The sequence below is a fragment of the Macaca fascicularis genome, chromosome X (genome assembly GCF_037993035.2).
Source record: "Macaca fascicularis isolate 582-1 chromosome X, T2T-MFA8v1.1".
Taxonomy (NCBI): Eukaryota; Metazoa; Chordata; class Mammalia; order Primates; family Cercopithecidae; genus Macaca; species Macaca fascicularis.
This window is the reverse complement of record NC_088395.1, coordinates 48,959,571-48,984,956: the sequence shown is the minus strand read 5'-3', so window position 1 is coordinate 48,984,956 and position 25,386 is coordinate 48,959,571. Positions and strand designations below refer to the sequence as shown.

The following is a 25,386-nucleotide window of genomic DNA, read 5'->3' as shown; positions in this document are numbered from 1 at the left end:
TTTTTTAACAGCTTGTACTTTATTATATATGCAACCTTGCCATACCTGCCAGTTAACTCCCCTCCCGCCAATGTTATCCTCGTGATATCAGCTCCCTCTTGGGGCCACTGAGCTGCCCCCCTTTCCTTCTGGGTTGGAGTAGTGGTACCCTTCAAGCAGGCAATGGGCAGGGGGAGATCCACAATTAATCGTCGCAGTTCTCTTAAAAGTATTAACACTTAAATAAGCACTCTTGGGGAGTTGCAAAGGATATTCAGGATGGGATGCAGTGGGAGGCTACCCCTCATCCAAGGTACAGGCTGGAATGAGCTACAGCTGGTCTATCGTGGGCCTCAGAAGGTGAAGAGGGACCGTATTCTGGGGCTTAGTGTGGGTGGGGCATATCCTCCCCAAACTTGTTCTGGTGGGCGATGTTCTTCACATCTAGGAGAGCCTGAGGAGGAGGCAAGAATAGGGCAGGTGAGAGAGAGTGAGGACCCCTCTACCTCGGCTGCAGGGCTGCCCCCACTCCAGCCCTCAACCACTCTGTCTTCTGGACTATCCCACAGCCCCCGCCCCATGCAAAATAATCACATGAGGCAGCCATGCAGAGGGGCCTGTGGTCTCCCTTTACCCAATCACAGAAGGGGTGTGTGTGTGTGGGGGGTGAGTGTGCACGTGTTGAAGGGTCTACCCAGGGCCCACCTGGTGGTGGACATAGGCCTGACAGTAGTAACACCAGGTTGACAGGTCGATGTAGCTGAGGACCAGCGGGTGTCCAGAATTTTCATGGTGTTGGAGCATGTGGCCATTGATGTAACGACCACAGTAGACCTGAGGTTGGGGGTGTGAGTGTCAGGTGGGGGTCAGCACCCCCCTGTAGTTCCAACCTCCGCCCCATCCCCTTCCTCTGCTCCATACCTGATAGCAAGAGAGACACACCCAATTCTCTTGGATTGTTCCACAGTCCCCACAAGGTTGGGTCACGTCTAGGCCTGCTGCAGGTATGGGGCATACTGCCACCAAATGGGGACACCAGGGCAGTGGTGTCACAGCATAAAATATGGCCTGGAGTGGGTGGATGAAACTGAGTAAGCTGAAGACCCCATCTCCCCATTATATGTTTATTTATCACATGCTCCTACCTGGAGACACAAAGTGGCAAGAGAAGGAAGCCACAGTCCCAGCCTGAGCTCACCTGATCAGTGAGGCCCCTAGATCCCTGCATCAGCATCGAATCAGCCATGTCCTGACCTCCAGCTGCCTCTCCTAGTAGGTTCTCCTCTCCTGGGGCCTGAGATTCTGAGGCCCCCTGGACACGCAGAAGTAAGAGATGTATCAGAGAAGCCTGATTCTTGCCCCTTCTTGCCCCTACCTGGGTGTGGTGGGCCTTACCTGAGATTTGCTGCCTAGCTCCAAGGTCCTGAGATTCTCAATCAGTGTACTGGGAGATATCTGGGGTGTAGTTCCCTGCACAGGTGAGGTTGGGGGGGTCTGGTGGTCTGTGCTCGAGGCTAGAGGAGTTTGGATCAGCTCGGTGCCCCCTGGAGCCTCCTCTGACGTAGTCTGGTCCAGTGTGGCTCCCTCCATGGCTGCCTCCGAGGTGGTCTGGGCCAGTGTAGCTCCTCCTACAGCCTCCTCTGAGGTAGTCTGGCCCAGCGTGGCTCCCCCAACAGCATCCTCTGAGGTGGTCTGGTCCAGAGTGGCTCCTCCCACAGTCTTCTCTGAGGTGGTCTGGTCCGGAGTGGCTCCCCCGACAGCCTCCTCTGAGGTGGTCTGGCCCAGCATGGCTCCCCCAACGGCTGCCTCAGAGATGGTCTGGGCCAGTGTGGCTCCCCCTGTGGCTGCCTCTGAGGACTGGTCCTGAGTGAGGGCCACCACAGCTGTCTCTGACTTAGTCTGGCCTGGAGTGGACTCTTCCCCAGATGATGCCGAGGTGATCTTTCCCATGCCTGCTTCCAGAACCTTCTTTTCTCGTGTGGTCATCCGCTCAGCTAACCTAGGTTTGGCTGGTTGGGGTGCCTTCTTGGTGACCAACTTAGAACTGGAGGGTCCCTCTCTGTCTTCTACCTCTGGAACCAGGGAGGGAGATCCTTGAGTGTGGGTACTGTCCTCCTTCCTGCCTCTAATCCCTGCCCCCCAGCCCCCTCCTTCCCTGAGTTCCCTCCATCGCCCCCAAATCCACTCACTCATGACCCGTAAGCTGCGCCAGTATCTGCGATGGACTTGGATGGTCTCAGTGATTGAGGCCAGGGCCCCTGATAGAGGGGGCCGTGGCAGGGTCAGCAGGGGTGGCGGGTCTCCAAGGAGGGAGCGAGTGCAGGCAGCCATGGACTCTGAGATGGATGTCAGGTTATAGCCACCCTTTGTTAAGGAAAAGGGGAGGGAAAAGTATGGTGGGGGTTCATTGGGGAATGTGGAGGGCAACATGTCCTGCCTCCCCAATCCTCCCTACTGAGCCCTGCAAGTCTGGAGAGGGAGGGAGAGTACTGGGAACAAGTGAACAGAACCCACACCTGTAAGATGGGCAGCACCCATTGTGTAAGGTGGTTGTTGTGGGGAGTAAATTGTGATGTAAAGTGCAAGATAACGATACTGATAAAAGCATTAGTAACAGCTGACATTTATTGTTTGCTGTGTGCCAGACCTGATTTTAAGTACTTCATGCATATTAACTCAATCCTCACAACCACAGGTGCTCAATCTATACAGGAACTTGCCTTCATGCCATACAGAAATCCGTCTTCACACTGTCCAGGAACCCCTGGCCTCACATCATACAGTAACCACTGACCTGACCTGCACAAGACGACTGCTGTGAATCCATACAAAAGACCCTGCCCTGACCTAGTACAGGAACAACTGGACTCCCTCTCCACATGGACTCCTGTATTGACTTTTTTTTACATTCCACAGGAATCCCAGTTGCTATTCTTTTTACAGATAAAGAAACTGAGGATCAGAGTGGTTAGATGACTTGTCCGAGGTCATAACAGCTGAAGAGGCAGCACTGGGGTTTGAACTTGGGCTCTCTGATGGAGTCATCTGTGTTCTTAACTCCCACCGTGTCCTGTCACAAGCAGTACTGGGCACACAGTAAGTGGGACTTTTTGCAAGCCAATTAATTTCTCTGTGACTTATTTTCCTCATCTGTAAAGTGGTGAAAATAACAGCACAGGCCAGGCATGGTGGCTCACCCCTATAATCCCAGCACTTTGGGAGGCCGAGGCGGGCAGATTACCTGAGGTTAGGAGTTTGAGACCAGCCTGGCCAACATGGTGAAACCCCATCTCTACTAAAAATACAAAAATTAGCCAGGCATGGTGGCATGTGCCTGTAGTCCCAGCTAGTCGGGAGGCTGAGGCATGAGAATTGCTTGAGCCCAGGAGATGGAGGCTGCAGTGAGCTGAGATTGTGCCATTGCTCTCCAGCCTGGGTGACAGAGCAAGACTTTGTCTCAAAAGGAAAAAAAAAGAGGCAGGTACGGTCGCTCATGCCTGTAATCCCAACACTTTGGGAGGCTGACACGGGTAGATCACAAGGTCAGGGGTTCAAGACCAGCCTGGCCAACATGGTGAAACCCCATCTCTACTAAAAATACAAAAAAATTAGCTGGGTGTGGTGGCAGGCACCTGTAATCCCAGCTACTTGGGAGGCTGAGGCAGAGAACTGCTTGAACCCAGTGAGCCGAGATTGCGCTACTGCACTCTAGCCTGGGCAACAGAGCAAGACAACGTCTCAAAAAAAACAAAAAACAAAAATGAAAAGAAAAGAAAAGAAAAGAGAATAAGAGCACAGAAGGTTGCTGAGCCGATTAATATCTGAACAATGCATAACAGTAACCAGGGGCCAGGCGCGGTGCCTCACGCCTGTAATTCCAGCACTCTGGGAGGCTGAGGTGGGTGGATTTCTTGAGGCCAGGAGCTCAAGACCAGCCTGGCAGACATGGTGAAACCCCATCTCTACTAAAACTACAAAAATTAGCCGAGCGTGGTGGCTGGTGCCTGTAATCCCAGTGATTCAGGAGGCTGAGGTAGGAGGATCACTTGAACCCAGGAGGTGGAGGCTGCAGTGAGCTGAGATCGTGCCATTGCAGTCCAGCCTGGGTGACAGAGTGAGACTCTGCCTCAAAAAAAAAAAAAAAAAAAAAAGAAAAACAAAAGAACAAAAAACCAGATCCAACAGATTCAGCATTTACCATATGCCAGATATTCCTCCATGATTAGCCTGCCTCATAAAAATGAGGAAACTGAGGCACAGGGCATAGGGATACTGGGCCATTTACAAAGGTCAGTGAATTTCCTTTGTCCCAGGAACTTGTTAGAGGCAGTTTAGGTAGAGTAAAAAGTACAAACCCTGGAGCCAGGCTGCATGGGTTCAAGTCCTGGTTCTGCCATCAGTAAATGTGCCATCTCAGGCTAGTCATCACACCTCTTTGTGCCTCAGTTTCCCTGACCTTGAGAGAGGAAAATGAGGTAAGCTGACCCTACCTCATAAGGCTGCCTTGCCAAGTAACTGAATGAATAAGACACATGAAGTGCTCAGAAGAGTGCTCTGTACATAGTGAGCACTCAATTAAGGCTGTTAATGTTGCTGTTATTCTTATTACTACCCAGTATGTGCCAACAATCCCAGGCAGGGACACTCAAAGGAGATTTCAGGAAACTGTCCTGAGTGATGGTGCCAACATTTCCAAACTACCCTCCCACTGTGGGAAGAGGGACCAAGAGAGAATTACCTCTAGAATAAGGATAATGCGGCCACTGGCAAGGCCCATCAGCAGGTGGGTGAGGTGGGCATAACCCTCAGGTGACACCTGGCAGCCCCCCAGCGGGTCCCCCCGTGCAGCATCAAAGCCAGCTGAGACCAGCACCAGTTCTGGGTTAAACTGAGGCAGGGAGAGAAGAGATGTATAAGCATGAGGGTGGGGGCTTTTGGTAGATAGTAAGTGATGGCGACCCAGAGACATGGAGAAAAGGACAAATGAAGACATGGAGATGCCAGTCAGAGAGATGGAGACACAGGATCTGCAGACTGGGAGATGCAGAAGCAGAGACTGAAAATGAAGAGGGGAAGAAAAGAAATACAGACTCAGAAGAAACAGATGCAGACTTAGAGACCTGGAGACAGTAGAAAGGGACAGATGGGGACATGAGACATAGTCATGAGACATGAGACAGACTCAGATGTCAAGAGAGTGACATGAAAAACAGAGAGACAGAGACATGTCCTTACACACACACACCCCAGGGTCAAATGTGGGACACACATACACAACATATAGGGTTTTATATACATAGTGTCAAAGAGAGGTGTTTGCACACTTCCATAACAGAAGATGGCAATGCAAGTGCCACACACAGAGAAGATAGTCACACAGAGCCACAAGTACTGCCACACACAGTCCCATATAGACCAGTACTACATATCTGCACTAGTCATGTACACACACACACACACACACACACACACACATAGTTTCTCAAAGAGGACAGTAACCCACAGCCACCCTGCAGAGTCACATACACATGCCATTACCACACAGCAACAATGGTGACATGCACTCTGGTGTGTCCACAAGAGCTGGTTACTTGCACATACAGTTGTACACATACAGAAGGCTGTCCTGGCCACCCGCGCACGTGCAGATCCAAAGATGCACATCAGCGCCCAGGGTGACAGAGTGGTGCTCACACCCCCGCCCTCCCTCCCAGAGTCAGCCATACGCAAGCCACTAGCCCCCCAGCTCACACAGAGGGAAGGCAGCTACCTCCCAGTCAGAGACACACACATAAATAGCCAGGGCAGACAGCCAGACAGTGACTGCTGTAACACACAGCCTTTCACATCCAGAGGGTCCCACACAGGCTGTCACAGAGATGGTTGCATTTAGTGACATACAATATCACACCCATCACACAGAGAAAAGGTGATGCCTGCACAGAGTCGCACACACACATACTCAAGCACTTGTGATGGCACACACACAACACAGATCCAGCCAGGACACGGGCCACTGCTGCATAGTCAGAAGGCCCTCACACACACAGCCAAGATAGTCACCCACATAGTGTCACACAGAGAAGGCAGTCATATAGTCACCTGTGCACAGGCAAATACACAAAGTGATCACAGTCACCAATTGCCCCGGTAGCCTCATTAATCACCCATGGGCTGTCTCATATCATCAGCCACCTGGCAGTCAGACGCACACATGCTGAGGAGGCAGGTCCAGGCTGCCACCTGCACAGGCATGTCACATACATCCTGCGATCTATCCTGAGCTGTACCTCGTAGGCAATGGGAAGCACCAGGCGATGCCAGGCAGCTAGGTAGTCAGCGTCACCCATGCGGGGCCCGTTCCATGCCACGTTGACGGTGAAGCCTGTGCCAGCAGCCCGGCCGATCTGGCTGCTGGCACCCTCATCCCCCATGGGGAAGAAGGTGCCATGATCATAGCGGTGCAGGGACACATATAGCACACTGCCGGGGAGGGGGTAGGAAGGGGGCCATGGCTGGTTAGGGGCTCCAGTACCCCTGAGGTGCTCACCCACCTCCCTGATCACACTGCGGCCCCTGATTGCAGCCCCTTACCTGGGGTCATCCTCAAACATGTGCTGAGTTCCATTACCATGGTGGACATCCCAATCCACAATCAGGATCCTGGGGAGAAGACAGCACCTCAGTAACCTAGGATACTCACCCCCTGGAAGAGGGCTGGGCCAGACCCCTGGGGTCTGTAGGGGCATTTAGTGCTGAGTGGCAGGACCCTAGTCCTATCAGTTAAGGAGAAAAGTCTGATCCTGGTTCCCGAGGGCTGCCCTGTAGGCCTGAGCAAGTGCTCGGGGCTGGGCCCTGGGCTCTTCTGGGTCATTGCTAGGGAACTGGACCCTGCGCCTTGGGCAGCTAATGCTGGGGACTGGTTCTTGGGTCTTCTGGAGTATGCATCAGGAGCCTGGACCTGGGTTCTGTCGAGGCAGCTGCTATAGGCCAGAAATGCTGGGGTGGGACCCTGAATCCTGTTTTATAAGCACCCAGGTAATATGATCTGGGGGTCCTATCTAAATAGGCACTGAGAGGCTCCATCCTCAGTCCTTCTCTGGGTAAGGGCTGTACCCTTACTTCTTTCTGGGGAAGTCCTGGGGAGCTGGACCATGGGGCATGATGAGTAAGCAATGGGCTGGGGAGAGCATCCAGGTCCCCACAAGGATCAGGATTTGGGGGGTCCCCAGGGAGTCCTTACCGCAGGGCACGCCCACTGATAGCCTGGGCATGGCGAGCAGCCACAGCCACGGAGTTGAAAAAGCAAAAACCGCAAGCTGCATCCTGCTCCGCGTGGTGTCCTGGGGGACGCACCACAGCAGCACCATTCAGAACCTAGGAAGCAGCAGGGTGCTAAGATCGGACAGCCTGCCCTCCAGCTCACCCTCACCTTCCTTTCTTCCTTCTTCTTTTTTTTTCTCGCTCTGTCGCCCAGGCTGGAGTGCAGTGGTGCTATCTAGGATCACTGCAAGCTCCGCCTCCCATGTTTACGTCATTCTCCTGCCTCAGTCTCCTGAGTAGCTGGGACTACAGGCGCCCACCGCCACGCCCGGCTAATTTTTTGTGTGTTTTTTAGTAGAGACAGGGTTTCACCGTGTTACCCAGGATGGTCTCGATCTCCTGACCTCGTGATCCGCCCGCCTCGGCCTCCCAAAGTGCTGGGATTACAGGCATGAGCCACCGTGCCCAACCTTTTTTTTTTTTTTTTGACACAGAGTCTCACTCTGTTGCCCAGGCTAGAGTGCAGTGGCACAATCATGGCTCACTGCAGCCTTGACCTCCTGAGCTCACCTCAGCTTCTCAAAGCACTAGGATTACAGATGTGAGCCACCGCACTTGGCCACCCTTCCCTTTCTCCAGTTCCTTCCATTATTACTGCAGCCTCTAGGCCCGCCCCCTCCTGTGCCCCTCCCCATGGCCCCTTTCCTCAGGCCCTGCTTGACTCTCTCAGAGCCTCCAGAAACAGCAGGTGGCCCTCTTTTTCTATTCTCCCCAGGTCCTCCTCTCCCCAGCCCAGAGGACACACCTCTCCCGAGAGCACAGCCTCCACCAGGCGGCAGGCAGCGCCAGTGGCAAGCTGTGCACAGGCGAAGGTACTGGGGCAGATGTAGATGGAGTCAAAGTTGGAACTCTCACGGTGCAGCTCCCGGGTTTTCATTTTCTCTGTGGCCCGGAGATGACCCACATACTCAGCACTGGAGGTACAGAGAGGCGCACCGGCAGGACAGTGAGGAGGGTCCATCCCCTCCCTGGACCCCACCCGCAAGACAGGAACTTCAGCCCCTCTCAAGTCCTGCAGCAGCTCCCCGGGAGGGGAAACCCAAGCTCCAGCCCCTGAGACCTCATCCACAGTCCTGGGAAGCCACCCACCCCAGGCACCAGGGTCTGACCTGTGGCAGGTGAGCAGCTCAGCCTCTGTGGCGGGGCGCGGTGTCAGGGTGAGGCAGCGCCCAGCAAGGCCCAGCTCCTCCAGACGGCACATGATCCGCAAGATGCGCTGTGGTACCTCAGGGTGGTGGCTAGCAGTGGGGAAATGAGAGGTAGGGGCTTAGTGCCTGATGGGGAGGGACCCCCAACACCTACTCATCCAGCCCTCCAAATGCCTACCTGTCCCACAAGTTGCAGTGATTCATCATACTTTGGTCATAGACCAGCCCTGTGCGAGACTGTAGCACTGGCCACGTCAGGATTGGGAGCACAGGGGGCTCCCAGGGTCCTTCCTCCTCATTCTCCTCTACATTGTCCTCCTCCATGTTGTCCCCCTCCACAGTCTCAGCTACAAGGGGGAGGCCACGTTTGTCCTACCCTCTCACTCTGAATCCCCGTCATACTCTGGAACTCAGGTGACCCCAAATAGAAAATGGGGTGGGAGGCCTGAAACCAGGGCCCAGGGAGAGAGAGGGCCTGACCCTCTACCTCCAAGGCAGCCCAGTAAAGTCAGAGAAAGTCCGAAGACAGTCTGCCCCAGGGCTCATCCCACGTCCACCCCACACCAGGCCCATACCCCACTTCCTACTTGATCTCACAAGAACCTCCCAGAAGGGCTCAAGGGCTTCCAGAGCACAGGAGACTGAAGCCTGGGCACTGCAGGGCAGGGCAGGGAGAAAATATGAGGTCAAGGAATGTGGGCAGGCAGTGAGGCTCCCGCTTTCCCCTCCTCCACTGGGGCTCACCTCCGGCAGGGGGCACCAGGTGACTCCAGCATGGGGCAAGGGTCTCCCAGAAGGGTGTGGAGCGAAGCACTGACACCTTCAGCCAGGGCGCGGAGGTTGTAGCCACCCTGGGGCAAGGAGTTGTGAAGGGGGATCAGGAAAGGACCAGACATGACCAGGGAATAACAATAATGATGATAATAATAAGAGAGTGCATACCAAATGTCAAGCAACAAGGAACTTAGAAGGGGGCCTCATTGAATTCACTGGACAATGATATGAGGTGATTACCATTATTATGCTCGTTTTACAGAAGGAAAGCGGAGGCACAAAGAAGTGAAGTGACTTATGCAAGGTTGTCCAGCTAGTAAGTGAAATGCTGGGCCAGGAACTCCTTTTGGACTTGAAAGCTTCGTTCTTAAGCCCTCCAGGATCCACAGGCTGAGGGACGAAGGTGAGTCACTCACCTCCAGAGACAGTATCAGCTTGCCTCCTGCCAGACCCATGAGCAGGTGGGTTAGCTGGGCGAACCCTGCCGGAGTGGCGGCCATCTCACCCTGGGGGGACATGGAGGGTCAGTCTGGCTCCGTGCAGCCCATCTGCCGCCCCAGGGAGCCTGCCTTACCTTGGGGTCCCCTTGCAGGGCATCAAATCCAGCAGCCACCAGGACCAGCTGAGGCTGGAACTGAAGGGGGAACAGACTCCATGAGGCTACCTGCCCTCACGGCCTAACCTTCAAGGCCACTCCTCTCCCCCAACACACCCCAGACCCCCAGGACCTCGAGGGCGACTGGCAGCAGGACGTGCAAGAAAGCAGCAATGTAGTCAGCATCCCGCATCCCCACCTGCAGACACAGGAGTGTAGTGGGGGATGTTCAGCCACCTGTCCCGAGCTGCTGACAGAAGGGCAGGGCTGGGCCTCACTTTGGGGACAAAGGGTGGGTGGATGCTGACCTGGTTCCAAGGCACATTGATGGTATATCCTTGGCCTTGGCCGAAACCTGTGGTGGACCAGTTAGAGGCCTTCAGGTGGGGCCAGAACCTACCCTGCTCATAGCGGTGGATGGAGAAATAGAGGACACTGGGGGCAGAAGAAAAAGAGGTAAGAGAGTTGGAGAAGAGTCAATCCCCATAGACACTCCCAACCCAACAGTTGCCAGTTTCCTCTACCACTCATTTCCCCATTCAACCACTCGTTCATTCTCTCATTCATTAATTTCCCCATTAATTATTTAATCTATGAATCCATTCTTCCATTAATTTATCCTTACATTCAGTCACCAATTTAATTATCTTACCATTCATCCATTCTTATCTTTATTTATCCATTACCTCACTCACTCATTCATTTAGTCTCTCACTAGAACCTCTTCCTCAGCAAACATCACTGCCCCCTCAGTGCCCACCCAATTTCAGGCTCAGCTCTAGGGTCTATCCCAGATCATGGGGGCTCCTGACTCTGTGGGGTATTCTAGATCATGTCTGCCCACTACCTGCCCCTATGACAAAGGTAGTAGTAACAGCAGGTCAAACACTGTGACACTGGAGTCCCAAATGGAGCATGGGGCTCTTAGCTGCAGGGAGCTAGCTAAGGCTGAAAAAAGCCTCAAGCCAGGCTGGGGAGTTGGGTGATTCTCTAGCAGGAAGTAGAGAGACCTGGGGGGAAGGGGTGAGACTTGCTTCTGTGGGTGGAACTGGAGACGGGGTGCTGGCTGGGGCTGCCACAAGGCCAGTGAGAGGGCAATTCCTTCTCCCCAATGCCTTACAGGTCACCTCTACTACTTCTTCTATTTTATAGGCAAGAGAGTGAGCACTCAGAGGGATGAGATGGACCGACATGCAAAATAGATACTGAAAAGATGCGATGCACGTGTTTTAACAGAAAGCCCAGCAAGGGGCCATGGGAGGGCTTATTTCTGACTGGGGAAAGCAAAATGAATAATCTATCATCCATCCATCCTTCTATCTGGTCATTTACCCCCTGCCTTGTTCCAGAGAGGATCTAAGGCAGCTTTTTTAGGGAAATGCAAGAAATAGTGGTATGCACTGAATCTAGACAAACTTAAGAGTCACATTTTAATGTGTTGATAATGTAGTTGTGAAATTTAATGCAAGTGATATAAAAAGATTCTTAAAATTGAGGGAAAAGAGCTTGGAATTTGGGAATAAAAACATGCAAAAGCTCTGGTCTTGAGTGGGTGGAGGATGATTGTTTTATTTTTGACATTGATAGATAAATCTTGGTTCTAAACTTTTGGTAAGTTAATCATTAGAGGAAGAGAAACACAGTAGGACATAAAAATTATCATCAGGGGCCGGGTGCGGTAGCTCACACCTGTAATCCCAGCACTTTGGGAGGCCAAGGTGGGCGGATCACTAGAGGCCAGGAGTTGGAGACCAGCATGGCCAACATGGTGAAACCCTATCTCTACTAAAAATACAAAAAATTTTCTGGGCGTGGTGGCATGTGCCTGTAATCCTAGCTACTTGGGAGATGGAGGCAGGAGAATTGCTTGAACCCAGGAGGTGGAGGTTGCAGTGAGCTGAGATTGGGCCACTGCACTCCAGCCTGGGAGACGGGCGACAGAGTGTGACTGTCTCAAAAAAAGAAAAAAAGAAAAGAAAAGAAAAGAAAAAGAAAAAAAAATCATCGGGGAAGACAGCAATAAAGAAAAGATCTGAAGAAAGCTGACTCTAAAAGAGAGCCATCAAAGTCAACAAACAACAGAACTAGCACTCAAGGAAGCTAAGTTTAAAAAGAAAACAGAAGGGAAATTCAAAATAAGTTCAACCACCTTCAAGTTAAATGGTGGACTGATAGCACGGGTTTACCTCACCCTCCTACCACCCCGGTCAAAATACAGTAAAGAAATTGTAAATAAACAGCAACCCAGAAAGAGAGAGTGGAAGAAAGGATGTCAGAGAATAAGAGACTTCAATGAATTTCTAGAAAGTAGACTTTGAGATTCCAGGAGCCCCAGGGTGCTCTGTCTCATGCTGAGCAGGATAAGGGGGCACCCAAGATAACCTGAGGTTTCTTTTCTGGAGAAATCCAGTACAGATCCAGGTCAATGCACACAAAATCCCTTCTGAAGAGCCCCACCGAATCACCAATGCACCAACGTTATTTGTTTAACTACTTAGTTTTAGATCATCTGCTTTCCTTGTCTTCACAACAGCATTTTAAGGACTGTCCAGTTTGTCTCCCTGCTGCTGGAGTTCAGAGACTGAGAGATGGGGAGCTGGGAGATTCAAGGGTATGGACATGTTCTTTTTGTTTGTTTGTTTACACATGTTTGTTTATAAGGAAGAATGCACTGAATGTGCACACAATGTTTCACATCTGTGTGTGTAGTCAATAGTGTACCCACGAAAGAACACACAGCTATAGCCTCCTATGCATTTATTCAAACAAAAAGAATGATTAATGATATTAAAGAATTCTTTGAATGACAGACCCTTGGCAGATTGAGAAAATAATTCTTGTTAATTTTCAGGTATTGATACTAAGGTAATGCTTTTCTAAAAAAGTATACTTATGTTTTAGAGATGCATTCTGAAATATTTACAGGAGAAATTATATGGTAGGTATCTGGGATTAGCTTTGAAGGAAAACAGGAAGAGGGCAGTGGGTACAGGTATAGATGAAATGAGATCGGCCAATGAGTTGATAAATGTTGAAGCATTCAATTCCAGAAGCCAGAAATGAACAAAATAAAGAATGTAGTAGGAAAAAAATAATAAAGATAAAACCAGAAAAATTAATGAAGTATTAAAAACCCACCATAATAAAACAGTAGAGATGACCAACAAAGCCCAAAGCTAGACTGGGAAAGGTAAGTAGAACAGACACACCTTTGGCAAGGCTGAGGGAAAAGAGATGCTACCCCAAAGAAGAGGCCTCCTTTGTTCTGACATCTGGCAGGATCCCATCTAATGCCCGGGTACTTGCCCACACTCACTAACGTTGCAACCTGTCAGTGGACATTCCCTGTCCCCATTCTGGGGAAATGCCTTTCAGGAAAACAGATCTACAAACACCGCAGCAGCAGCGTAGTCCTCTGCTCCCTACAATGGGCCTTCATTCTTGGGTATAAATAGCCAAATAAGGATTGCTAGACATTTGAGGGAAACCATCAGCATAAAAGAGAAGGACCAAGAAAAAATAATTCAACCAGCCTCAGAATAAAGAGACATAATTCAGACAACAGAAGAAACTTAAGGCACTTCTTTTTTTTTTTTTTTTATTTAAAGACAGGGTGTCCCTCTATCACCCAGGCTCGAGTGCAGTGGCACGATCTTGGCTCACTGCAACCTCCGCCTCCTGTGTTCAAGTGATTCTCCTGCCTCAGCCTCCCGAGTAGCTGGGATTACAGGTGCGCACCATCACGTCTGGATAATTTTTGTATTTTTAGTAGAGATGGGGTTTCACCATGTTGGCCAGGCTGGTCTTGAACTCCTGGCCTCAAGTGATCCACCCACCTCGGCCTCCCAAAGTGCTGAGATTACAGGCATGAGCCACCACGCCCGGCTGGCAATTCTAATTCATACTCTATAAAAACAAGATCAGGAATGAGAGGGCACAGAAACAGAGAGGAAGAAAGAGCTTTTGGAGTTTAACAGAATATCTAAATACATAATTCAACAGAAGAGCTTGAGGATAAAGTTGACAAAATCTCCCAGGTCACAGCAAAAGAAAAAAGAGACAGAAAACATGAGATAAAAAATAAGAAGCCTGGGCAATATGGTGAGACCCCATCTCTACAGAAGATTAAAAAATTAGCTGGGTATGCTGGTGTGCACCTGTAGTCCCAGCTACTCAGGAGGCTGAGGCATGAGGATTGCTTGAGCTCGGGAGGTCGAGACTGCAGTCAGTCACATTTGTGCCACTGTACTCCAGCCTGGGCAACAGAGCAAGACCTTGTCTCAAATAAATAAAAAAAAAACTCAAAAAGAGATAGACATAGAGGATCAACCCAGGAAGTCTAACATCTGACTAACAGAAGTCCTAGAATGAGAACAGAGAAAACAAAGAAGAAATTATCAAAGATCTAATAGAGAATAATTTCCAAGAATTTAAGAAAAGCATGAATCTTCAGATGTAAAATGTCTACCTACTACTGAGCAGAGTGAAAAGGCCAGGGTAAAAGTTTAGAACATCAAGGCTAGGTACAGTGGCTCATGCCTGTAATCCCAGTGCTTTGGGAGGTTGCAGTGGGAGGACACTTGAGGTCAGGAGTTTGAGACCAGTCTGGGCAACATAGTGAGACCCTGTCTCTACAAATAATTTAAAAAATTAGCTGGGTGTGGTGGCACATGCCTGCAGTCCTAGCTACTTGGGAGGCTGAGGCAGGAGGATTGCTTGAGCCCAGGAGTTTGAGGTTACAGTGGGCTATAATCTCGCTACTATACTCCAGCCTGGGTAACAGAGTGATACCCTATCTAATAAAAAAAAAGAAAGAAAGAAAGAAAAAAGAACACCAAGATAACCTTGCAGAGCAGAAAGTAGATTACTTGTAAAGGAATGAAAAGCAGACACCTGTCAGGAACACTGAATGCTGGAAAATAGTAAAGCAATGTCTAGAGAACAACCAACCTAAATTGGATTCTTTTTTTTTGTTTTGTTTTTTGTTTTTTTTTTTGGTTTTTTTTTGAGACTGAGTCTGGCTCTGTCACCCAGGCTGGAGTGCAGTGGCCGGATCTCAGCTCACTGCAAGCTCCGCCTCCCGGGTTTACGCCATTCTCCTGCCTCAGCCTCCGGAGTAGCTGGGACCACAGGCACCCGCCACCTCGCCCGGCTAGTTTTTTGTATTTTTTAGTAGAGACGGGGTTTCACCGTGTTAGCCAGGATGGTCTCGATCTCCTGACCTTGTGATCCGCCCGTCTCAGCCTCCCAAAGTGCTGGGATTACAGGCTTGAGCCACCGCGCCCGGCTTAGATTCTTCAGATGTAAAATGTCTTGGATAAGTGGATTCTCTGTAGTCAGCTGGGTAGAAGGCTAGATAAAACAACTACTACAGGTTGAGCATCCCTAATCTAGAAATCTGAAATGCTGTAAAATCCTAAACATTTTTTTTTTTTTTTTTTTTTTAGATAGGGTCTCGGTCTATCACCCAGGCTGGAGTGCAGTGGTGTGATCTCAGCTCACTGCAACCTCTGCCTCCTGGGTTCAAGTGATTCTCCTGCCTCAGCCTCCTGAGTAGCTGGAAATACAGGTGTGTGCCACCACGCCTGGCTAATTTTTCTGTGTTTTTGTAGAGACAGGGCTTCACCATGTTGGCCAAGCTGATCTTGAATTCCTGACCTCAGGTGATCCACCTGCCTCAGCCTCCCAAAGTACTGGGATTACAGGCATGAGCTACCGCGCCTGGCCCTAAAATCCTAAAGTTTTTGAAGGCCAACATGATGCTCAAAGAAAATGCTCACTGGGGTATTTCGGATTTTGGGTTTTCAGATTAGGGATGCTCAACCACTAAATATAATATAAATATTTCAAAATCTGAAAAAATCTGAAATTTGAAATACTTCTGGTTCCAAGCACTTCATATAAGGGATAATCAACCCGTACTTAGTAATGTCCCCTACTCACAAGGACTTGCTCAATCACTTTCTGCAGGAAGGGTAAACTGGTCCCCTCCTGGAGGGAAGTCAGACAGTGTATACCAGACTTTAAAGTATGCTGACTTTTTGGCCCAAGCAATCCACTGTTAGAAATTCATCCTACAGATAGACTTAGAGAAGTGCAGAATTACATATTTACTAGCCTATTCACAGTAGAAGTGCCTGTAATAGCAAAAACTGGGAAGCATCTTAAAAGTCCTGGTGTTAAATAACCAGAAGTACAGTCATAAAATTGAATACTACAAAGAACAAGATACTTTAAGGGGTACTAACATGGAGAAATGTCCCAGATATAGATATGCTGTTAAATGAATAAAGCAAGTTGTCGAAGAACATGGGGAGAATTATTCCATTAGGCAGTGTTATTAATAATTATAACAATAATAATAAAAATTCAGACATCTGTAGAAAAAAATCTGTAAGGATATAACCTAAACTGTCAACACTTATTTTTGAGGTAATGGAAATTAGAGGAGACTCACTACTTCAGACACTTCTGTATTATTTAATTTCTTTAAACAAATAGTTTGTTATTTATTTATATTTATTTTTTACTATCTACTGAAAGGATAAACAAATTTGAAGCATTATCCTAATCAGAAAAAATAAAGCACTAATTTGAGGTTCACTCCAGCTCAAGGGTTAATCAGTGAATAAGATCTTCAAATATTTGTGGGTCAAATCCCATCTCTCCCAGTTCTTCTCTGTGTGACCTCTTAACCTATAAGCCTCAGTCCCCCTATCTGTAAAATGGGGAACCCAACAGTCCCTGCCTCAGAGTGAAATTAGGAGAGACGGCAGACACACAGAAAGTAGCACAGATCCTGATCCCAGGATAGGCCCCATGAATGTGAATGCTTTTTCCTCCCTCTGGACCCCTTCTGGCTGGGCCTGTAAGGGTGGGAGGTGGCTGGGAGTCTAGCACCTAGGTGGGAGTTGGGGTATACCTGGGGTCCTGGTCGAAGGTGAACTGTGTTCCTTGACCGTGGTGCACATCCCAATCTACAATAAGGACCCTAGGAGCAGGAGAGAGAGGGGACTCTGTGCAAGGGGATCAAGGTGAATCTGGGGGAAGAGCCCAGAGCAGGACACCCCACCCCATGCCACCCCCATCACATCTGCCCTCTGCTGCTGACCTCCGGATGCGGTGTTTCTGTTGAGCATAGCGGGCTGCCACAGCCACGTGGTTGAACATGCAATAGCCATCCATAAGACTGTGCTGGGCATGATGTCCAGGAGGCCTGGGCAAGACAAGAAAGTAACAGCCTGGAGTGTGTGAGGGGTCCTCCTCTTCAGAGACATACTATCCCCTGCTCTCTAATCCTGGACCACCAATTCCTTTAATGCTGATGCCTAAAAATCTGCTGGGAACTGAGTAATGGAGCCCCTCAAACTCTCACCCCCTGCCAATCTACCCCTGTTTCCAAAGGAGATTTGAAAATGTTCATTAAAATGATAAAGGCCGGGCATGATGGCTCACGCCTGTAATCCCAGCACTTTGGTAGGCCGAGGCGGGTGGATCACGAGGTCAAGAGATCGAGACCATCCTGACCAACATGGTGAAACCCTGTCTCTACTAAAAATACAAACAACTAGCCAGATGTGGTGGCGGGCGCCTGTAGTCCCAGCTACTCGGGAGGTTGAGGCAGGAGAATCACTTGAACCCAGGAGGCGGAGGTTGCAGTGAGCCAAGATTGCGCCACTGCACTCCAGCCTGGTGACAGAGCAAGACTCCGTCTCCAAAAAATAAATAATACATAAAAATAAAAATAAAATGATCAATGCATACATTCTCAAACCCAGTCACTCTGTTGCAGGAACTTAGCCCACAACCTATATTTTAAAAAGGGTGAAGTAACATTTTTATTTTATGTTAGTATAAAATAACATTTTATTTTTATAAAGGTACTAGTATATTTGCTGTAGCATTTTTTCTTTTTTTTTTTGAGATGGAGTCTCGCTCTGTCGCCCAGGCTGGAGTGTAGTGGCCGGATCTCAGCTCACTGCAAGCTCCGCCTCCCAGGTTTATGCCATTCTCTTGCCTCAGCCTCCCGAGTAGCTGGGACTACAGGCGCCCGCCACCTCGCCCGGCTAGTTTTTTGTATTTTTTTAGTAGAGACGGGGTTTCAGTGTGTTAGCCAGGATGGTCTCAATCTCCTGACCTCGTGATCCAGCCATCTCGGCCTACCAAAGTGCTGGGATTACAGGCTTGAGTCACCGCGCCCGGCCTGCTGTAGCATTTTTTTTTAAAACAGCAAATGACTGAGGAGAACCAAAATGCCCATTAGTCGGGAGCTGATTAACAAAGAGTACATTTACACAATGGTGTTCTACCGGGCTCCAAGATACATGCTGTCAGAGAAAGGTTTCCAAGATGTGTAAGTGAAAAGATGGTACGAAGGGAGTATGTCGTGTTACTACCATTTGTGGTTAAAAACAGGGGAGGGAGGCCGGGCGCGGTGGCTCAAGCCTGTAATCCCAGCACTTTGGGAGGCCGAGACGGGCGGATCACGAGGTCAGGAGATCGAGACCATCCTGGTTAACACGGTGAAACCCCGTCTCTACTAAAAAATACAAAAAAACTAGCCGGCCGAGGTGGCGGACGCCTGTAGTCCCAGCTACTCGGGAGGTGGAGGCAGGAGAATGGCGTGAACCCGGGAGGCGGAGCTTGCAGTGAGCTGAGATCCGGCCACTGCACTCCAGCCTGGGTGACGGCGCGAGACTCCGTCTCAAAAAAAAAAAAAAAAAAAAAAAAAAAAAAAAAAAAAAAAAAAACAGGGGAGGGAGGAGAAACCTTTTGCATTTCATCAATTCTGGGATGCCAACGATGATAAGATGTACCATGATTTTACATGCCAAAAACAAAGCAGAAAATACTGCCAATGGAATTCTGAGATGTCACTGTTTGTAAGATGCATCTGGATTTCAAGATGTTACAGATATGAAAAAATGTACACCTTAGAATCAATGAAATATGGTATTTATTTCTTGAATAAGACTTTGTGGGAGGACACATGAGTCAGTGGTTCCAATGACTACCTCCCATGAGAGGAGGCAGGTGTCTGGGTGACAAGGATGGGAGACAGATTTTTAATTATATTCTCTTTTGTACCTTTGGATTCTTGAATCACATGAATATATTACCCATATCAATACATTTTACACTTGAAGGAAGGACTTTAAAACAATGTAAAAAGTCAAATGCTGGAGAGTCCTACCTAATGATGGCCATGCCATTCCGGATCTCAGCCCCCAGGACCGCATCCACCAGCCTGAGGACAGAGCCTGAGGCCAGGCAGGCACAGGAGTATGAGTTCTGGAGAGACAGTGGGGAGCCAGAGAGGGAGTGAGGGAGAGAACAGCCCTATCCACTCAGCTGCTTGCCCCAGGGTAGGGTGGGCATAGGGATAGGGACCCCAAGATTGCCACCATTCCCTGCCCCCACAGTTCTCATCCATACCGGATGCAGATAAACTGAGTCGTAAGTGTCTGCTAGGACGCGGAGTTCTCCCTCATTCATGTACTGAGTTGTTTCCATCAGATCAATATATTCTAGGCTAGACACAGATGGGAGATGAGATTCAGGGCCCTGTCTCTTCCCCACCTGAGCCGTCCACACACCAAACCCCTGGTCAAATTAGGGCTCGGCTCCCCCAACTGTCAACCTGAAGGAATAGCCGGGATTTAAGATACATTCTGTTTCTTCCCTAGCCCGCCTCAGTTCCAGTAATATTCTCTGCTCCCCTGCTCTAGCCATACCAAATCCTACTTTCAGGCCTTTGGCCACTCTTGTCTAGCTGTCTGTTCTTCCCTTCCCTCAGTCACCCTCTTCATCTGACTCACTCTTTTTCTCCTCTTAAAGCTCAGCTCAGATACCCACTCTGCCAAGCTAGCTTTCCTCGAGCCACACAGCACCAGGCCTCTAAATCTGGGTTCCTGCAGCCCCTGGGGAAACTGTCCACACACCCACCATCACTCTGTCCACACATCCACACATCCACCCGATCACTCTGTCCACACATCCACCATCTGTTCAATCAGATCATGATAACAGTAATAGCTCATGATGGACTGATGATACATCAGGCCCTGTTCTAAGCACCTGACACACATCGAACTCTCCTGAGGAACTTAAGTTTACTGGTTCCCTTGTTACAGGCGATGACATAGATTCAGAGAGGCTCAGCGACTTGCCCAAGGCTGGCCACAGAGACCATGACATTCCTTCCCAAAGCGTTTAGCTTGCCCTGGTTTGTCCAGGGCAGGCTCCTCCCCATCCCTACAAGGCTCCCAAGCCTTCACCTGTGAACCAACATCAGCTCTTCCTTTTCAGCAAACCGGGCCTGGGGAGAGATGAGGAATAAAGGCGGGATAAAGGGTTAAGGCATGGGCTGAGCCCAGGTCAGGTCAGCTCCCTGCCCTTTACCCAGAGTGTTGGCTTGGGGGCCTTACCTGAAAGGACACACAGCGATCTAGGAGGCCCTCCTGGATCAGTTGCTCTTTGATGGCATGGAGCCGCTCAGGGCCTTCCGGGAAGCTGGGGAGATGGAGACACAGTCACAGATGCATGGGGACACTGGGGAGCTCCACATCTGCTCTCTCCACATCTCCCCATCCACCCTTCCACAGCTGCTTACCCCAAAACTGTGGTGTGAGGCCGGGCGTGGTGGCTCAAGCCTGTAATCCCAGCACTTTGGGAGGCCGAGACGGGCAGATCACGAGGTCAGGAGATCGAGACCATCCTGGCTAACACAGTGAAACCCCATCTCTACTAAAAAATACAAAAAACTAGCCGGGCGAGGTGGCGGGCGCCTGTAGTCCCAGCTACTCGGGAGGCTGAGGCAGGAGAATGGCGTAAACCCGGGAGGCGGAGCTTGCAGTGAGCTGAGATCCGGCCACTGCACTCCAGCCTGGGAGACAGAGTGAGACTCTGTCTCAAAAAAAAAAAAAAAAAAAAAAACAAAACTGTGGTGTCAGTCCTGCCTTCCATCAGCTCTGGAGTGTGACCCTCTCCTCACCACTGCCACTGCTACTACTATACCCTCCTGCCTGGGCTGTGGTGGCATCTCCTCGGCCTCCCTGCTTCGACCCTCGCCACCTCAACAGTCCTTTCTGTGCATGACAGCCAGACACTGGTTAAAACCCTAATCAGTTCATGTCCCATTTTTTTTTTGAGGCTCCCATCCCATTCTGAGTAAAAGCCAAAGTACTTCCCATGCCCAGAAGGCCCAAAACTGTCTGTTCTGCATCACCTCTCTGACCCCATCTCCTACCCCTCTTTCTTTCCTTTGCTTCGCTTCACCTACACTGGTCTCTTCCCTGGTTCTCAGTCGAACCAAATACTCTTCAGCCAGCCCTAGAACTTTACTCTAGCTGCCCCCCCAGCCCTGCCTAGAATACTCTTCCTCCAACTGTCTCCATGACTTACTCCCTCACCTCTTCAGATCCCTGCTCGAATGTCAGTGAGGCCTGCCCTGACCAGCGTATTGAAAATTGAAGTCTCCTCCACTGTACTTTCTCCTACTATCCTCCCTTTACTGCTTCTCCATAACACTGCCCTTTTCTACCACAGTGCATCATTTACTTTTCGTTTATTTATTGTCTGTCTTCCCCCTTTTCCCTGAAGGCACGGGCTTTTGTTTGTTTTGTTTACTGCTGCATTCCTAGCTCCTCAATAGATGGTAAATAGGTATTCCATAAAAGAAGTCTTTTCCCATAGTAAGTTACTCTTAGGTTGGGATAAGGGATATAGATATTAATTGGTAAACACACAAGTATGACAATTAGCAAACAATGTCATGGGCTAGGAAAATAAGATCAGGTACTGGGGTAGGGTTTGGTCAGGCAAAACCTTCTCTGAGAAAGTCTCATTGGGATGTGAAAGGTAGCTGGAAGAGAAGACCGAAAAGAATCTCTGGGAAAGGGGTTGGTCAGGGTACAGACCAGAGGTAAGAGGGTGCCTGGCATGTTGGAAGAACAAGGGGACTAGTGTGGGTGAGGAGGATTGGCTGATGAGGTCACAAAGTGATGTGGAGCCAGATCATGTGGAACCTTCGAGGCCACGATGAAGAATTTGGACTTTACCTTGAGGGCAACAGTTTGCCCTTAAAGCAATTTTTTTTTTTTTTGAGACAGAGTTTTGCTCTTGTTGCCCAGGCTGGGGTACAATGGCACAATCTCGGCTCACTGCAACCTCCGCCTCCCAGGTTCAAGTGATTCTCCTGCCTCAGCCTCCCAAGTAGCTAGGATTACAGGTGCGTGCCACCACGCCTGGCTAATTTTTGTATTTTTAGTAGAGACGGTGTTTCACTGCGTTGGTCAGACCGGTCTCGAACTCCTGACCTCAAGTGATCCACCTGCCTTGGTCCCCCAAAGTGCTGGCATTATAGGCGTGAGCCACTGTGCCCGGCCTCCTTAAAGTATTTTAACAAAGACATCATCTCATACATATTTTTTTAGGTTGCTGCATGAACAGACAATAGAGGTGAGGCTGGAAGCAGGGGACCACGGAGGAGGCTTCTGCAAGTCTAGGTGAGTGATGATGATGGTGGCAGTGGAGGTGGTGAGGAGAGGTCAGAACATATAGTCAAAAAGATTTGCTGATTCTTTTTGAAAAGTAAAGCAAATGGGAGGTTTCATCCTTCTGTTTCAGTACAAACGTCTCTTCCTCTATAAAGCCTTCTGGGAAGCCTGGATACTAGTTTAGGATCCTCTTTTATACACCCTTGAATCCCCTGGTCTTTAGTCTGTTTTCATTAAACACATCATACTGCTCTTGGCTGTTTAATGATCTGCCCTCCTACTCATCAATCCGCTCCTAGAGAAAGGACCCTGTCTATTGTTTGGTACATTTGTATCACCAACTCTTGGCACACAATAGGCAATAAATGTTTGTTAGCTACACAGAAGAACCCTTTCAAGTGTGAGCCCTACCTCTCCAAATCATCTGCTTCCAGTATCCAGGCTGGGGTAAGAAAGGATTTATTCTTGCTAATGGGCTCTAAATGTGTGTATTTTTGTGTTTTGGAGACAGCCTGGAGGACCCAGCCTCACCTGTCATCCCAGAGGCAATGGAATTCATTTAACTGCTCATCCAACACCAAGCCAGTGCCAGCCAGTGCTTCAGCCTCAAGGTTCAGATCCTGCAGAGGAAAAAAAAAAAGGACATACAGATCCATTTCAGGCCCTGAGTCAGAGGGAACTGTCCAGGGTTGGGAACCTTTGGGTTTTGATTGTCATAGGAGTCTAAACTGCAGCCAGGCCCTGCTCACCATCCCTTGCAGTCCCGCGATTAGGTCTTCTTCCATTGCTTGGCCGAGCTTCTTCATTTTGCCTTTCTTCTTTACCTCCGCTAGATTGGGGATGGAGCGGGGAACGGCTCCCTTTTTAATGTTTCGCTTCTGTGAATCAGAGAGAAGGGTCAGAGTCCAGGGAATGACCAACTTGCTCCCTCTCCCCCTCATGAGGGCGGGTCTAGGGCCTCACCGAAGTGACACTGGAGTCCTGAGGGGGAGATTGGGGGTTCTGCCTACTTCTTCGCTGCCTGGTTGTGGTAGAATCCTGGCCGGTTGAGGTCATAGTTGAGGAGGCTTGACCCCTGCCGCGGTTCTGGAGAGGTGGGAGCGTGGGTATGTGAGGGGGCTAGTGTGCCCTGAGGACCCCACCTCTCTGCCCTTTTCCAGGCTCCGCCCCCTCTATTAGATTCCATTCCTTACACGATCTGATTCTCCACAGCCTTCCAAACTCCGCCTCTCTCAGGCCTTCTCCCTCCACTCAGGTGGCCATTCTACCTGGCCCCGCCCGGTCCGCTAGACTCCACCCCTTTTACAGGATTCTCTTTCCCTAGTCTTGCCCTTTCACTGAGCAATGAGCCCCCTGGCTCACTCAGTCCGTTTTAGGGCCTGCCCTTTCCAACCAATCACCGCCCCTTCCACTCTCCCAAACCCCATTCCCAGACCCTCTAAGCCCGGCCCAGACCCCATTCCTTCACGAATCTGCCCTTTCGGCCTACCTCCCGGGATAATCACCCACCCTCTCACTCAGCCGGCCCCGGCCCCGGCCCCGGCCCCGGCTCCACCCTTAACGATTCACTTAACTCCACCCCTCATCGGGCCGGACCGGTACCTTCCACTCCGCCAGATCCCGCCCCTAGCGTTTCAACCAGCCCCGCTCCTCAGGGGACTGCCCCGTTCCTTCAACCAGCTCCACCCCCTGCCCAGACCCGACCGCTAACGTTTCGCTAACCCCCTTCAGCCAGTCCCTAGCCGCCTTCGGTCGGCCTCCGCCCCCTTCCCGCCTCCGCCGTCGACGCGCTGTACTCGCCGCTCCACTCACTGGACGCAGCCCCTTTCTCAAACTCCGCCCTTGGCTCGCTCCGCCAAGTTTCTGGCGACCCGTGGGGACGCGAGCGCCCTGGCCTTTCTTTTCCATTGGGCCTGGTCTCTCGACTGCCCGCCCAGATCCCGCCTCCAGAGGGGAGCGTGCCTCAAGGCCGCGCCCCTCGCGCGAGCCACACCTCTCGCGAGCTCACAGGCGGCGGGGGAGCGAGGCGGGGGAGCGCGCCAGCGTGCTACGCCAGCTGTGCTGAGCCACACCTCTCGCGAGCTCACAGGCGTCGGGGCGGTGCGTCGGCGTGCTACGCCAGCTGTGCTGCGCTTGCGTAAAACGCAGGCGCCGGCAGTTCCCAACGGGACTGAGGCGCAAGCTTTCCCGTGCCTCGGCTACCGTCGCTGTCGTCCTGGATGCCATAGCCGCCGCCCCTCCGTCCCTGTCCAGTCACTTAAGAGCCCTTCGGGCCGGCGGTGTCGCGAAAGGAAGCAAGGAAGCGAGGGAATTAGGAAGGGGCGTCTTCTCTTTTCCCCGCGACTTCCCGCGCGACACGCCCTGATGACGTAGAGCGGGCGGGCTGGTTGTGGCTGGGTCGAGAGCGAGGTTGCCACTGGATTTTGGCTGGCGGCGGCCAAAATGGGCGTGGTGACGATGCTAAATGTTGTGAGGATTTTCCAAGTTAATATTCACTACGGTGGTACACAGGAAGCGCTCGCCGAATGTTAGCTATTAATATTCTGCCGCAATATTCTGGGTGGAAGGAGTCTTAGTGGGGGCAGGGAATGGTAATGATAGCAAGTATTATGTGACAGGCATCGTTGTAAACCACAATTCTATGAGGTAGTTCCCATTATTAAGACTGCTTTGCAGATAAGGAAACTGAGGTTACGGGACTTAACCATGTGACCTTGGGCAAGTTACTGAACAGCTCTGTGCTCCGTTTCCTCATCTGGAAAGTTGTGATAATAATAGTGCCCAGGGCCAGAATGGACTTGAGGAGGGGAGTTCTCATGGGCAGCAGCTCTCCCTATCTGCCCCCTCCAACGGGTAACCACTGCTCCCAAGCAGTAATAGAAAGTGTGTGTGAGTCTGGGGAGCTGTCCCTGGGCACCCTGTCTCCCCCGCAACTCCCACTCCGTGTCTGAATGTCAGCTCTGCAGGAGGCCGGTTTGTCCTCTAATCTCCCTCTCTCATTCTCCACCATTTCCTACCAGGCTATAAGCTGGGACCGGAGAGATAAGCAGTTCGAGGGTTCAGCATCAGA

General features: G+C 50.5%; 1 protein-coding gene across 25 annotated transcripts; it reads right to left on the bottom strand.

The window, feature by feature from the left end:
• Positions 1-24,682, bottom strand: HDAC6 (histone deacetylase 6). Of its 25 annotated transcripts, none has more exons than XM_065538379.1 (29): positions 24,310-24,682; positions 23,280-23,402; positions 23,066-23,194; positions 22,848-22,936; positions 20,247-20,331; positions 20,097-20,137; positions 19,255-19,351; positions 19,013-19,110; positions 16,931-17,035; positions 16,742-16,810; positions 10,128-10,254; positions 9,953-10,018; positions 9,799-9,858; positions 9,641-9,730; positions 9,195-9,301; positions 9,026-9,105; positions 8,629-8,797; positions 8,412-8,540; positions 8,048-8,216; positions 7,223-7,356; positions 6,574-6,642; positions 6,270-6,462; positions 4,718-4,867; positions 2,169-2,343; positions 1,375-2,051; positions 1,178-1,291; positions 901-1,047; positions 685-813; positions 1-433 (listed from the first exon to the last, which is right to left on the bottom strand). In XM_065538379.1, the coding sequence occupies exons 2-29, from the start codon at positions 23,370-23,372 to the stop codon at positions 365-367; spliced, it is 3,660 nt and encodes a 1,219-aa protein (XP_065394451.1). In that variant the 5' UTR covers positions 23,373-23,402; positions 24,310-24,682; the 3' UTR covers positions 1-364. The 25 variants fall into 25 exon arrangements, 24 of the variants coding, with proteins under 24 accessions (XP_065394451.1, XP_065394442.1, XP_065394443.1 ...); XM_065538370.1 differs by lacking the exon at positions 24,310-24,682 and adding an exon at positions 24,039-24,243; XM_065538371.1 differs by lacking the exon at positions 24,310-24,682 and adding an exon at positions 24,039-24,243 and having other exon boundaries at positions 9,038-9,105.
• Positions 24,683-25,386: the final 704 nt, after the last annotated feature.